The following is a 15500-nucleotide window of genomic DNA, read 5'->3' as shown; positions in this document are numbered from 1 at the left end:
AGGGGGCAGGGGGCGGTCTTCGTGGAGGCCTGAGAGAGGCTGGAATGTTTGGGAGAAGGAGCTGGGGATATTGTGCCCAGAAGGAATTTGGGGAGCCAATGGGGAGCTTTGATGGCTAAGGGAAGAGGCAGAGGATAGGTTTGTGGATGTTGTGGGGCGTGGGTGTTGTGGGGCCTGGGTGAAGAGAACACTGGAGCAGTGTGGGCCTGTAAGGGGCTTGAGGGGGAGCAGTGGGAAAGGTCTTGGGAGGGGAAAGAAATGGCGGAGAGGTTTGGGGTATCTGGGACTTTAATTACCTGGAGGCTTGGGGGCACCTTGAGAACTAGGCAGACCCTCCTTGGTCCTCTGCAAATGGCCATGAAGGGGGCACGTTACTCTGAAGCCCGCCACCTTGGGCCAACTCCTCACCCCATCCGCCTGCCTGTCCCAGCCCTGTCTGCCAGCTGTGCCAGACCCTGGGGCTGGGGTCTGTCCCCTCCCTTGTCACCTTCTCAGCCCTGCATCTGCCTGCAAACCTGGGTGTTGCGTGAACCGACATCCCATTTGCACTTCACACACACACTCACACCACACTTCCACTTGCACACAGAACACCCATCCTTCCTTTATTAATGCACACACACACTCACACCACAGTAGTCAGCTCTTCATTCATACACACACAGGACACCTATTCTTCCATTCAGACACACATACACGACATTCATCCCTTTGTTCATACGCACATACACAGGGGACACCCATCCTTCCACTCATACACACATAGACACACACAACATCCATACACACACAGGACACCCATCCTTCCATTCACACACACACAGACACACAACACCCATTCTTTCAATCAGACACACACACACACACCACCTGTCCTTCCATTCAGACAGACACAAACACACACAACATGCAGACACACACACACACAAGATACCCGTCCTTCCATTTATATATAATACCCATCCTTTCTTTCACACACACTCTCACACTACAACACCCTCCCTGTATACACACATGCTCCCTAACACACTCATACCACTCCCATCCACATTCACACAAAACACCTCCCCATGTTCACGCACATATCCACACTCAGAATTCTGTCCACACACTCAGACCCCCCTGTACACCCACAACGCACCCCCTGGCCCCCTACACACGTCTGCTCTGCTCCGCCCTGCATAGCTGCTTGCTGGGAGGATTTTTACGGGGAAGCAGAGGGGCTGCTCTGGAGGACACTCGTGTCCCCGTCCCCTCCCCCCCCAGAGGCTAGGTCTTAGGGCACACCTGGCCCTCAAGAATTCCCAGGGGAGGGGGGCACTGCCAGAGGGCTGGGCGCAGCTGGGATGCCACAGCTGGAATCCCCCACATTCCTCCAGGCAGGGCTGCCTACCTGGCTGCAGCTGGCAGCAGGTGCGTTCTTCCAATGCAGGTGTTGGGGGAGGAGGAGTAGGGAGGAATGAGAACCAGGTTCATGGCACTACCTGGCCAGGATGCTGGTTAGGGGGAAACACTGAACCATCTGGGCTCAAGAAGCCATGTCCTCGGGCACTGAAGGTGGGGTCAGGCATTGCTGGGTTCCAGGGCCGCTGAGCAGGCCTCTCTGGGGAGGTGGCAAACATCTGGCACACAGGATAAGTGAAAAGCCACGTCGTGGGTGCTGCTGGGGGGTGGTGGCAGGGAGCCAGGTGCTCTAGAGTCCTCTTGGCAGGATTAGGGATCCCCAGTCCCCAAGAGAGCCCAATGTCTCCCTTGCCCAGCCTGGCGGGAATGGTCTGAGCCCCAGGCCAAGGGTCCTAGCCTTGTGCTTGCTGCCCCAACCCTGGGCTGGGAGCCCTAGTGAGGTCTGAGCCTGAGGGGTTACAGTCCTCACTCCTAAAGCACACCTGGACAGGCACCAGCATCACATCACACACACGTGGAATCACAAAGATGCACACAAGTGTACTCAGACACAAAGATACAGACCCTCCTCCTCCTCTGGGGAGTCATATAAAATGCCATAATCGCATACAGACACTGGATCACCCAGAGATGCTGTCACATGTCCTTCCAAAATAGCACACAGAAAGACACAGCAGCACAGACCTTCCCAGAGCCACCCACAGAGTGACACCAACAGCACCCCAATCACACGCAAAGATCCTCACCATCACAGAGACCCCCAGAGGGACTCAGATATACACCGACTCACAGACACACCCAAACACAGCTACATGGATTCTCAGAATTACATGCTGAGTCTATTTACACAGATACACGCAAGGCCACACACAATCACTTAGGGACACAAATTCTCATGGGACAAATCTGTTGGGTCACACACAGAGATGCTCTCAAAATCTTTCATAGGTGTGGCACACAAAAATATACAGATGATATGTATACACGTGGACATACAAGATCACTCATGGTCACAAACGGCCACACACAGACAGTTGGTCACACAACACCCAAAAACATATGCAAGCATCCCCAAATCACAAATGGTGACATGAAGGCCAGCCCTCAGCCGCACACAAGGTCCCACAGGCATACATTCCCATGTGCCCAGGAGGCACAGCCTGGCCAGAGCCCAGGACAGGCAGGCGGCAAGGCCTCTGGTGGCAAGTACTCGTCTGGAAGCAAAGGGAAGAAGCTGGGGAAACGTTTCATTTGCAGCCGGCAGGAGACCCACCCCGCCCACCATGGAAACCTGGCCCTGGCTCCTGAATGGAGCCTCTGTACGCACCGCTGCCCAGCCGTCCCAGGGAGTGGATATCAGGGGGGTAAGCCGACTGTACTATGTCCGTGGCCAAGTCTCAGGGACCACTCAGCCACATGCCAGGGCTCAGGCTGGAGTCCCCCAGCCCATAGGAAACCTGCCCGCCCCTGTGCCCACCACATCTGGAGGTCAGTCCTCAAACCCAGGTTGCGTGGGGAAGACAGATAGGCAAGGCCATGGCCCACCTGGTGCCAGATCTCCAGGTCTTTCTGTCTCAGGCCTATATGCATCCCCAGGCTGGGGCTGCCAGTCCCATGCCACAAGACTTCTTGCTCCAGCATGAAGGTATAACAGCGTGGCTGTATGTGACAGCATGCTGAGGATGTGACAGTGTAGCGGTGTTTGAGTGTTTCTGGGCTCCCTGTGCAGCCTGGGGTGGGGGGGAGTCATAACCCCTTGGCTCATGTCAGCACACACACTCACTGTCACAATGTCACTGTCACATCATCAATCACAGCCACCTTGTCTCATCTTCAGTCACAGTCGCACAAGCACAGTCACAATACTGTTATACACAGCCATGCTGTCACACCCTCAACCACACACGGAATCACATTGTTATACCTTCAACCGATGACACCGTCACCCTCAGCCATGCTGTCATACACAGAAATATCACACCCTCAGTGATTCTGGTCACACATGCCTTCAGCCACACAGTCTCACACATCCTCACTATTAGTCTGACACACTGACCCTCACACTGTATCAGTGTCACGTTGACCTGCAGAGGCACACTGGCATACTGGGTCCATGTGCCTCTGCAGCTGTGCTAGCTACATAGCCACAGAGTCGCTGCCCCACTCAGTCACAAGGAGAAGCAGATATGATTATTTCATCCCCAAGATGTGGCACACAGCTGTCCTTTTGATCAATGTTTGAATCAAACCAGTTGCTCCAATAACACAACTGTCATGGTGTCACAGGAGACATCCAGCAGGTAAGGCCACTAGAGAAGTGCTCAAAGATACCCTGATGACACATGCTCAGGGCCTCACTATTGCAGGTGACAGTCACACATCTCACACTGCCACACAAGGCCCACAGTCCCTGGACAGAGCTACAAAGAAACAGTGGGTGACAGCCACACTACCATTACAAGTACAGCCTGTCACACAACAGTCACTTTCTCCAGTGCCTGTCACAACATTGAGACAGCCCCTTAGCTGTCCCAACAGGCAACCAGGCATGCTGACATGGCCCCCCACAATATTCACTAGGACATCCCTCAGCCCCCCAGTCCTGGAGACAGGGATAGGCCCACGCTGACACCCCTCCTCCTCGCTATAGTCAGTGCATGGAGGGGGGCGGCTAATGGTTGCGCAGCTGTCAGTAGTGGGTGCCAGCCCCCCACCTCATGAATATTCATCAGCTGGGGCTCTCCTGAACCTGTGGGGAGTCCAAGGTCCCAGGCAGCTGGGCACCCCCTTCTGTGCCAGGAGGCCCTCAGGTGAGGGGGGGCTCAGCCAGGCCCCAACAGTCCCTAGAACCTACACCCAGTGCTACACATAAGCACAAATGAGTATGTGAACACAGACTCTCCCTAGACACACAAACAATAGCCACACAAACTCACAACCACACCCCAAAACACAACCATCCACCATCATACACACACAAAATCATATGAATTCACAATCATAAATATAATCATACCCAAACCAGATACACAACATCTCTCTCTCACACACACTCCTCATCCATGCAAACACAGACATACATGCAGTCATACAAACTCACACACACCAGGTGTGCAACCACAGGCACACACTCAATCACATGACCAAAAACACACACCATTACACCCAAACTACACACTCACAGTTACACACAGGCATGAAAGTACACACATTTTCAAACACACGGGCATAGTTGCCCCAAAACTACAACCAGCTACTTTTCATAAAACACCCATACAAGTGTGAAAACACAGACCCACAAATTCGCACCTATAGCCCCACTGACTCTCAAATGCATTCACATACAACTACCCTAAAGAGCATCTTCACTCACAAACACACACAAATACACACATGCACATACACAACGATCTGACTCTGCCCATTCCTAATGTTTTACAGAAGGGGAAACTGAGGCACTGAGTAACCGAAGGTCCTTTATAGGGGGACACCCCTCTTGACTCTGGACCCAGGCTGCCGCCCGGCGCCCCCTGCCGGCCCAGCCCCTCCAAGAGCGCGCGGGGCTGCAGCGGCGCGAGAGAGCGGGCACGCGCCTGACGTAACCATGGCATCCTCTTGGCACGCGCGGCCCGCGCACGGGGAGGGCAGGGCGGGCGCGTTGCCATGGCGCCGGCGGGCCGCGTGAATGGGGCATTGTTCGCCTCGGCGCCCGGGCCGGGCTGTCCCGGACCCACCCGGACCCACCCGGGCCGGCAGAGACGGAAAGAGACAGAGATGGAAAGAGACAGAGATGAGGGAGAGACAAAGATGGAGAGAGACGGAGGTAGGGAGAGACAACAGATAGGGAGAGACAGACAGAGCTGTAGAGGAGAAAAGAAAGACACTTAGAAGCCAAGAGGGAGAGACAGATAGGTGAGAGAGACCTGCGAGATGGAGAGAAATGCACCAAGGAGGAAAGACGGATGGAGGGGCAAGACCAAGGAGAGGCAGAGCTGGGGCTAGAGATGTAAGACGAAGGGCTGGGGTAGGGGACAGAGCAGGACCAGCAAGCCAGTATCTACAGAGCCCACTGTGCCTGGTGCTGTTCTCATCAGTGGGACCAGGCACAGGACCAGGACCTCCAGACAGTCAGAGACACCGAGAGGTGGGAGGAGATCCAGCCAGAGAGACCCAGTGAGAGGGAGGGTCAGAGATACCAGGAAGGGAATGAAGGTGACCCTCAGAGGGGCTCTGGCCCCACCCACTCCAGTCCCTCCTCCATTCCCCTTCACAGCATGCTTCTCCTGTTTGACACTCTTGGAAGGCACACCTCTGTCCTACACATCTTCACACACCTGCTGACAAGACATCTTCAACACAGGGATTTAGTCATTGGGGACACTGCTCCAGACACTCCAAGACACCCTCATGGACCCAGTGACACCTACAGACACCCAGTGACACAGCCATGGTCAGATACACCCGTATGACAGGGACTCCAGAGTGACACAGTTATAGATACAGGCCCCATAGATGCAGTGTCACATGAGGACCCTGCCAGACAGGTGGTCCCAGACATAGCCACACACCACCACATGGGCTCACTCTCCACGGAATGCTGTCATGTGGCCACCCCAAACACACGGTGCACCCTCACACCTGCACGTTTTCCTGCACTCATTGACACCACCAGACACGTGCTCTGTCCATCCTACATTTGACCCAATGACTGGGTGCCCTGGCCTCTGGCCCTGATTGGGGGATCTGCGGGGGTGCTGAGTCCAGTTCTGCAAGTCTGACAAACAAACATCAGTCACCTGCTACAAAGAGAAGGGGGGAAGGGGAGGGGAGGGATGAGGAGGGAGGTGAAGCCCCGCTCCCCTCCCCCTCAAAGGGCTGAGTCAAGCAAGGCCAGTGTACTCCCAGAACTCCTTCATGGTTGGGTCATCTTGGTCCAAATCTGGACCAAGGGTGTCCCCTGGTGGCCATATGTGGTCTCTGCATGTATCAGATGTGATGGCAGGCAGCCACCCAGCCTAAACAGAAGGGCAAAGAGGACAGGCCCAGGCTCAACACAGAGCCCAGAGATCAGAAGCCAGGATCTGGAAGCCAGAACCCAAAGGCAGAATTCAGAGCCTGGAATCCAGATCTTAGAATCCAGAATCCGAATCTAGATTCCCAGGTACTATGATCCAAACTCTGAATCCAAGAACTGGGTACCCAGAATCTAAAAATCCAGGTCCAAGTACCCAGAATCCAGAATCCAAAAATCTAAATCCTGTCCTCAGAATCAAGGACCCAGAATCCAAAGCCAAGAACCCAGAGCCCAGAGCCCTCCTTAGAGCCAGCCCCCTGCCTTCTCCCAGCCCCCAGATTATGGCTGGGCAGCCGGGGCTGGCGAGGGCGAGAACAGACTGAAGAGGCAGAATAGCCCCACAGTGACCACACAGAGCCTCTCCTAGCTGCTGCCTCGTGTGTTTACACACATGCAAACACACACACTTCAACAGGATCTTACACACAGACCCACATGCCCAACCATACAGCCCGTGACCGTCCGATATACAGCACAACACCCCCTCAGATGCACACACACAATCACATACATACATGCCATCACATACACCTTGACACAGTAGTCCCTAAACTTTTTGGCACCAGGGACTGGTGCTCCTGTAAGAATCTAATGCCTGATGATCTGAGGTGGAGCTGAGGTGCTGATGCTAGTGCTGGGGAGCGGCTGCAAATACAGATGAAGCTTCACTGGTCTGCCTGCCGCTCACCTCCTGCTGTGTAGCCCAGTTCCTAACCGGCCACAGACTGGTACTGGTCTGTGGCCCAGGGGCTGGGGACCCTTGCATTGACACACACCATCACCTAGACACCCGGCCCACCATTTGCTCCTCTCCCAGTATGTGGACATGCTGTCATCTGTATACCTAAACAATCCCAGAGGTTCCCTCCACCTCTGGCCATATCACCAAGCTCAGACACACAGCCACCACACCCAGAGATGCACAAAAACCCAGACTCCTAACCCTACACCCAGACATGCTTGCAGAATGATGCAGGCTGGCATGCGCACATGCGCGCACATGCACGCGCGCGCGCGCGCACACACACACACACACACACACACACACACACACAGAAACTCTCCGAAGCACGGAGAAGCCCCATGCCTTGGCAGCTATGAAGCCCCTGGGAACAGGACCCCTGGGGCCGGGCTCTCCGCGCACCCCCGTGCCCACCCCACCCCTCCCCTGCCTGGCCGGCTGGCGGGCTTTAATACAGATGCCAAACTCATAATTGTAACTGAGGGTGACAGGGTCACCTTGAGCCCCAGATGCTCGCGTGGTGACAGATGGCGTTGGCAAACCTGATTAGCAGCCCTCGTGCCAGCGCCTGTGGCACCTGCATCCCTCCCCCTCCCCCCAATCCCCCAGCACTCATTACCCACCCATTACTGGGCCTGGAGGGCGGGGGTGGGGGCTGGCTGGCACTGCCCGGGAGGGGGCAGGGACTCTGGGGCCCCCCTGGCACCAAGGTTCCCAGCTGGCTTCCTGGCTGGCAGGAGGTAGGCACAGCTGAAAGGAGGGAAAGCAGGAGCCTCATATGCCTGCCAGAGAGAGAGGTGCCCGCGGTGCCAAGGCTGAGCTGCCCACTCGGACGCTGCCTAGAGTTTGGCACAGAACCTTGGTGGGAGAAGAGAGAGTGCACCCCCCACCGTGGGCCCCTCATGACCCCCCTCCCACCCAGGGCCCTTGGAGCAGGGCCTTGGGAGCTGCCCGCCCGGCCTGTTCCCACCCCTCTATGCAGGCCTGTGGGGTCAGAGGTCATGGGCTCCCACGCCCCACTGGCCCATCTGTTTCCTCAGGTCCACTCCTTCTGCTCCCCTCACCTGGGGCCTTCCTTCCTGAAGCAGGAAGAGGGCTGAGGGGGGCCTGGCCGCCCAACCCCCACCCCGCGCTCCGGGGAGCATTTGGAGGCAACCCTGACAGCGCCACATGTCCCTGTGTCTGTGCCAGACGGGCCCATCTGCTAGGGCCCCGGTTCCAGCCGCCCAAAGCCAGGCCGTCCTCGTCCACTGTAGACCCTGAGCCCAGCTGAGGAAGAAGCACTCCCCGTGCCCACATTCCACAAGGCCGCCCACTCCCAGGGAACCCAAGTTGGAAGAACAAACACACACATACACGTATATACACAACACTGGGCTTGGCCAACCTTTATGGTTCCTGTAGAATGCCACACTGGGCATGGGGTTGGGTGGAGACTGGGGGTGCAGCTGGGAGTACGTGGGTACTGCCTCTGACTTAGGGAGCCCAGGTTTCCCCTAGGAACTATATCCGCCTTCCTGCCTTGGTTTCTTTGGGTCCCTAGGACAGGGTCGTCACTGTGACTCCTGGTCTGGGTGGGGCTATCTGTCCTCCCTGCAGTTGGGAGTACGTCTTTGACTCATTCTGTGAGAGGAAGTCCAGCCTGGTGGTTTAAAGCGGGCGCCACACTGCCTTGGGTTTGAATACCGGCTCTGCCAAGTACTGCTGCGTGACCCTGAGTAAGTGGCTTTGCCTCTTGGGGCGTCAGTTTCCTTCTCTGTAAAATGGGGTGACACTTCTATGTCATCGGGTGGCTCTGAGGATGACACAATACATGTCAAATGCTTAGGGCCAGGCCTGGCGAACAGTAAGCGCTCAAAAAGTGTGTGCTATGGCTACAAGGGGTCCACCTCTACAGCTGGGCTGTGTCTTGTGTCCCCAGGCGCGGAGTGATGACTCTGGAGGCCCATCTCACGGTCCCTGCGTCTTGGGTCTCTTTGACCCAGTGTACATGATCCAGGTCGGCGTCTTTCTCGGCCTGTCTCCCCACAGCTCTCCAAGGTGTGTGTGTTTGTGTGTCTGTTCATGATGCTCAGCTTACACCTCTGAGCTGCACTGACACTCCTCGACCAGCACGGTGGATGTCTTCACCCGCCGATGGGAGGCTGGGCTGCCCACCCGACACCAAAGGACCACGGACGCCCAGCGCCTGTGAGAAGGCACACAGCTGTTGCAGAGGACAAGCGGGGTGGGGTCCACACCAGGCACGTAGAGGGAGGAGCAGCGGCCAAAGCAGAGGTGATTGCGGAGGCGCACGGCCGTGCAGCCCAGCCGGGAGAGCACCTGGGTCCAGAAGCAGGGAGACGGGTCAAGGGCAGTGGAGTCTGGGGTCGAAATGGCGAGAATAGTCGCTCGTTCACTTCTACCCCACCTTGAGAGGCATGGATGCCTGACCTCAAATCCCGACTCTGCCATCTGCTAGCTGTGTGACTTATTGGTAAGTTATTCAACCTTTCTGGGCCTCACTTTCTTCACCTGTGAAATCATCGAGGGTCAAACAGGAAAAAAAATCACTCTAGGCCTTTCGACAGAGAGGATTAATCCAGAGAAGGGCTGAGGGACAGCAGGAAGAGGTGGCATTACAGGAGTCTGGGGGTGGGGCTTACACAGAAACCCTTAGCCCGCTACTGGACACGCAATCAGTGCTCAAAAAGTGTTAGTTCCTCCCGCGATCACCTCCAACTAAGTGGATCTATCGACTCACCGCCCCCCTCATCATGGCCCTTCTCTGTTTAAACCCTGCACTCCCATCTCTGTTCCTCTTCCACCCCTCAGCTCCCACTCTGCCCCTCACAGCTACCCTAGCCTCTTGCCCTGAATCACACAGAAATCAGCAGTTAAGGCAGACCTTGAACCCAGGTACACCTGGTTCCAAAGCCTGGGCCATAAACAACACACGACACAAATTCCTACAGCCGTTATGGAGCACCAGCTGAATGCAACTGAGAGAATGCTGTGCATCCTCCTCTCATTCAGGCTACCTGACAGTGCTTAGGAGGCAGGTTCATCATTTAACAAACACTGAGCTCCTGCCATGTGCCTGGCTCTGCTCTAGGGTGTGGAGATGGGGACACAGAGGTACATACATAAGGCTTAAAAATCCCTGCCTTGGTGGAGCAGACATTCTACTGAAGGAGAAAGATGATAAATGAAATTATAGAATCCATTTCATTTGTTAGGTGATAATGTGTACTACAGCAATAAGAAAAGGGGGAATGGGGTGGGAGGCGCTGTGTTTTTTCATGACACTTGAGTAAAAACCTAAAGGAGGTGAAAGAAGGAGCCACACAATGTCTGTGGCAGGTGGGTGTTAGAGGCGAGGGAATAGCCAGGGCAAAGGCCCCGAAGTATGTAACGTTAGCGCGTCTGGGGAGAAGCAAAGAGGCAGGTGTGGCAGGAGCAGAGTGGGCGAGGGGGAGACGGGAGGAGGCGGGGGCAGGGAGGAGACAGGCAGGTGGTTCAGGGCTTCGTGGGCAGAGGGAAGGACTTGGGCTTTTGCTCTGAGTGAGGTCGGAGTCATGGAGGGTTCTGAGCGAAAGAGAGATGTGACCTGACTCAGGTGCTCGCAGGAGCCCTGTGGCCACTAAAGAGAAAAACGGACTTGGGAGACAGTGTGGCGATAGCAGAAGCTGGGAGGGCAGGATGGGGGCGACGGCACTGGCACCGGTGGGGGAGGCTTAACCCCCATTTTATCAGAGAGAAAACTGAGGATCAGAGACAGGTAAAGAAAGCAGGGCTTGACCCCAAATCGGGCGTCACAGCCCGTGCTTTCGGCCAACGCTAAGACCCAGCCCTCTCCTTCCCCCACCCACACACTCACCTGAGTGAAGGGCACAGCCTTGCACTTCTCCTGGGCCACTTCCTGCGGGTCCAATGGAAGAGTCATGGTGGCAGCCCTCTCCTGTCCACGCTGCAGCCTGCCTGTCCCCAGCCGCTGAGTTTTTTGCAGGTCCAAGAAGGCCTTCCAGCTGCTGAGGGCAGAGGATGGCACCAGGGAGGCCAGGGTTTGGGTCTGATTGGCGGCAGCCCGGGGCTGGGGTGGCGGACCCTGGGGTCCAGGCCTCCCCAAGCCCATGGGCAGCCAGGCTCCACTGAGCAGGCTCAGGAGAGTGGTCAGTTGGCTGAGGAGCATCTGTCTGTCTGTCTCTGTCTGGGACTGGGCTCAGGGTCCTGGGCAGTTGACCCTGCTGTCTGGTGAGTGGAGTCTGTGCCCTCCAGACCCACTTTTAATGGTCTGCACCCCACCTAGACAGCCTGGGAGGCACCTCTGGGAACCCACCATGGGGAGGAGAGTAAACCCAGACCTGCTGAGTTCCCACCCCTCCCCCCAGCCTGGTGGGGTACCCAGGGGCTGGGCCTGCGGGTGTGTGGGCTGGGGGACCAGGAAGGGCAGGTCTCAGGGTATACTGCCAAAGTCCCTGAGGGCTCCTTTCCCGTTGGGCCCCATTCATCCATTTAGCAAAATCATACTTGGCAGTTAAGCTACCTGGGTTTCCATCTCAGCATTGCAACTTCCTGGCTGTGCAACCTTGGTCAAGTCCTTTAACCACTCTGGGCCTCAGTTTTCTTTTCTGGAATATGGAGATAACAACAGTCCCTTCCTGGTAGGGTTGTTCTGAGGACTCAAGAGATATTTTATCTCAGGAGTTTAAAATAGCGGCTGGTACACAGAAACACCATGAGTAAGCTGTGATTAACATTGATGGTTTTCCTTTAGCACCTATTAGAGGCCAGGCATAATTTTGAGCCCTGGGGATATAGGTAAACAAGACCAAAAAAAAAAAGTTCCTCCCTGCCACGGATACCTTGTTGTGCAAAAAGAAACAATATAAGATAAATAAGATGATTTCGGAGTCGTTAAGTGTTAAGAAGACATTAAAAAGGGAGGTGTCTTGGCAGGGGCTCCTGCCCCCAGGGTGGTCAGAGAAGGCCTCCCTGAGAAGGTGACATTTTCGCAGGGCCTTGAGGTGGTGTCGCAGGCGATGTGAACAGACTTGGGATGGGGGGGAGGGGAGGCAGGTGGAGGTTGAGTGCTTGAAGCACAGAGGTGTGCGAGCGGAGTCCCAGGCTCTGGAGCCCCGGGAACACCGGGGGATCCTGGCTGGGTCCTGGGACCTCAGCGGGCCCCATCTCGCACCCAGGTGAGGCGCCGCAGGCTGCGAGGCCGTGGGAAGCTGCAGGGCGGAAACTTCCCGCGCCCTGCAGGTTGCGCGTGCGACGGGGCGCGCTCGCCCTCTGGCGGCGGCTCTTGCGACTGCGCGCTCGGCTCTCGCGACTTGTCTCCTGGACGCTCCACCTGAAGGTGCGCTGGCGCCACCCATGCACCGCATTACATCCGAGCCCCTGAGCGTCCCCCAACCTGCCCTTTCGCTGTCCTCTAAACCCAGCTAACAGCAACTCCGTTCAGCCAGGTGCTAAGGCCTCAAACTGAAGCATCCTTGACCCCTCTCTTTCTCTGATTACATCCCCTCCCCAAGCTGGTATGACAGCAAGTCGCATCCGCTTCAAAATGTACCCAGAATCCGCCCACTTCTCACTCCCTCCTCGGTCCCCCACCTGGACATGGCCTCCATTATTTCCGACCTGAACCGGTATACCTCCTCCGCGGTCCCACATCTCCCGCCTGCAAAGTCTGTTCCCCCCACAGCTGCCAGAGGGCGCCTGTGAGCCCCTGAGTTCCAGGCAAGTCCCTCTTCTGCGCAGAACCCTCCAGGGCTCCCACCTCACCCAGGGTAACAGCCAAAGTCCTCACTGCAGCCCACCAGGCCTCGCATTGTCTACTCCTACCTCCTCCCCACCCTCCACTCTTCCCCATTCTCTGACCCTTCGGCCACACAGGCCTCCTCGCTGTTTTCCGACTCACCAGGCATAATCCCATAATACTGCACAGCTGTACAGGACTGTGCATACTTATATAGTTTCAACATGGAAAGATACCCAAGAAAAATGAAGTTAAAATTTTTCGGAACAGGGTGTCTATTATACCCTAACCTGTTAGGGAAGGTGGACAAGAATCTACAGCTACAAATTATTTGTATTTGCATATTGAAAAGCACAGAATTTTTCTGTTGGGAAGGGGCATGGAAATGGGGGATGGGATGGGAGCGGCTTCACTTTGGAGTTTAAAAATTGTAACCATGCAAAAAGAAATTTAAGAAAAGAAAACGCACAAATAAAAGCAATTTATACCTTTCCTGCCCCTTGCTTTTTTTTTGTCCCTTGCTTTTTAACCGAGCTTAGACATTCAAATAAGTATAGACAAAAATGCAACAAACCCTGCTATATTCATCACCTCGATTAAGAAATAAAAGATTACAGATATGAGAGAAACTCACTCTATTCTTGTCCTCATCCCTGAATTTGCCAATTATAATCCTCATGGCTGTATTCAGTTTTACTACATACATATCCATTCAGAAATGATACATGATTGTTTTGTTTTAAACTTAACATATTTGATATCATAATGTATAGATCCTTTTAACTTTGATCCTTTTAACTTTGTATTTCCTCCTTTTCACTGCTGAACAATATTCCACTGCACATATTTTCCCCAAATTTATTTCTCCATTATCCAAATTTTAACTATCATATTCCTTCAAAGAATGTTTTGGAACATGACTCTTTTGCACCTGGCTTTTTGCATCTACTGTGTCCGGGACTTCGCCCATATCAGTGGTTCATGGGTCGAGTCACTTATAAGTGGGGAATTGATGCCCAGACCCTGTTCCAGATCAATTGCACTGTCATCTCTGGGGATGGGCCCCAGGCACTGGTGTTTTTAAAAAGCACCCCAGGGCTACTGTGACCCCCTGGGCTGTATCGTTATTTACAGTAGTAGGTCTCAAACTGCATCAGCATTGCCTGGAGGGCTCCCATACAGAGGCTCCATCCGAAAGTATCTGAGTCTGTGAGGAAGCCTGAGAACCTACATTTCTAACAAGTTCCCAGGTGATGTTGATGCTGATGGTCTGGGGAACACATTTCGAGAAGCATGACATAGCACCCTTATTTTTTAACATTTGCATAATATTCCATCCTATGGGTAGTCAGACATTTTTTAACAAGTCCTCTATTCTTGGACATTTAGGTTCTTTTCCATCTTTTGTTACAAGAAAAAAAAAATTTCTTACAATGGAATATATCATTCAGCTATAAAAATGAATGAAGAACTATATTAATTTGCTAGGGATGCCATAATAAAGTACCATAGACTGTGGGGCTTTAACAACAGAAAGTTATTGTCTCATGGTTCTGGAGGCTGGAAGTCCAAGATCAAGGTGTCTTCAAGGTTGGTTTCTTCTGCGGTCTCCTCAGCTTGTAGAGGGATGTCTTCTCCTTGTCTGTGTCCAAATTTCCTCTTTTTATAGAGACACCAGTCACATTGGATTACGGGCCCTCCCTAATTACCTCATTTTAACTTAATTACCTTTTTAAAGACTATATTTCTAAATATGGTCCTATTCCGAGATACTGATGGTTAGCACTTTAACACATGAATTTCGTGGGCCATAATAAGTAGTGATGTTACAATATGAATGAACCTCGAAAACATGCTAAGTAAAAGAATATAAATACAAACGGTCACATATTGTATGACTTCGTTTATATGAAATATCCAAAATAGGCAAATCCATAGAGATGGAAAGTAGATTAGTGGTTGCCAGGGACTAAAGGGAGCTGGAGTGACTGCTAACGGGTCTAGAGTTTCCTTTTAGTGTGGTGAAAATATTCCAGAATTAGGTAGAGGTTGTGGTTCCACAACATTGTGAATGCACGAAATACTACTGAAGTTTCCATTTTAAAAGATTTATATAATTTGAAGAGAAATCACAGAGTATGAAGTTTTCATTTTAAAATGATTAATTTTATGTTGTGTGAATTTTACCTCAATTTAAGTACTGCCCTCAGAAGCCCCTCTCCCATTGGTATGAGTTGGTACCCGCTGTGTACAGAGCCCTGGAGGACAGCTGAAACTCATCCCGGGCTGGTTTGACATCAGAGCACCTACTCCACCTCCAGGCTGGTGTTTCTCAGAGTGGTTCCCAAATTTGCTGGTCTGGGAGGAAACTGCAGCTTAAAAGTCCCACCTCTGACTGCCCTATAGCCCCATTCCAGGTACTTTCTTACTCCTTCACCTCCATTATAATTACTTCCGTGTCTCACCCCAAAGACTTTGAGCTGTTTGAGGCCAGGGACCATCTCTACTTTGTTTCTAATATCTTCTAGGATCCAAGGAGT

The 15500-nt window shown here is 53.6% G+C and overlaps 1 protein-coding gene across 1 annotated transcript; it reads right to left on the bottom strand.

Annotated features, from left to right (window-relative positions):
- Window positions 1-9296: 9296 nt before the first annotated feature.
- Window positions 9297-11391, bottom strand: DAND5 (DAN domain BMP antagonist family member 5). The gene is made up of 2 exons (XM_006918779.1): window positions 11080-11391; window positions 9297-9542 (listed from the first exon to the last, which is right to left on the bottom strand). Exons 1-2 carry the CDS (start codon window positions 11389-11391, stop codon window positions 9297-9299), a joined length of 558 nt encoding a protein of 185 aa, XP_006918841.1.
- Window positions 11392-15500: the final 4109 nt, after the last annotated feature.

This window comes from Pteropus alecto, unplaced genomic scaffold, assembly GCF_000325575.1.
Source record: "Pteropus alecto unplaced genomic scaffold, ASM32557v1 scaffold388, whole genome shotgun sequence".
Taxonomy (NCBI): domain Eukaryota; kingdom Metazoa; phylum Chordata; class Mammalia; order Chiroptera; family Pteropodidae; genus Pteropus; species Pteropus alecto.
Note: the sequence above shows the minus strand (reverse complement) of the source record. Positions and strands in the feature narration are given on the sequence as shown.

Coding starts and splice junctions, on each gene's coding strand:
- DAND5 (XM_006918779.1), bottom strand. CDS start 11,391: ATGCTCCTCAGCCAACTGACCACTCTCCTGAGCCTGCTCAGTGGAGCC. Junction 9,543..11,079: donor AGGCTGTGCCCTTCACTCAG/GTGAGTGTGTGG, acceptor TTCTGGACCCAG/GTGCTCTCCCGGCTGGGCTG.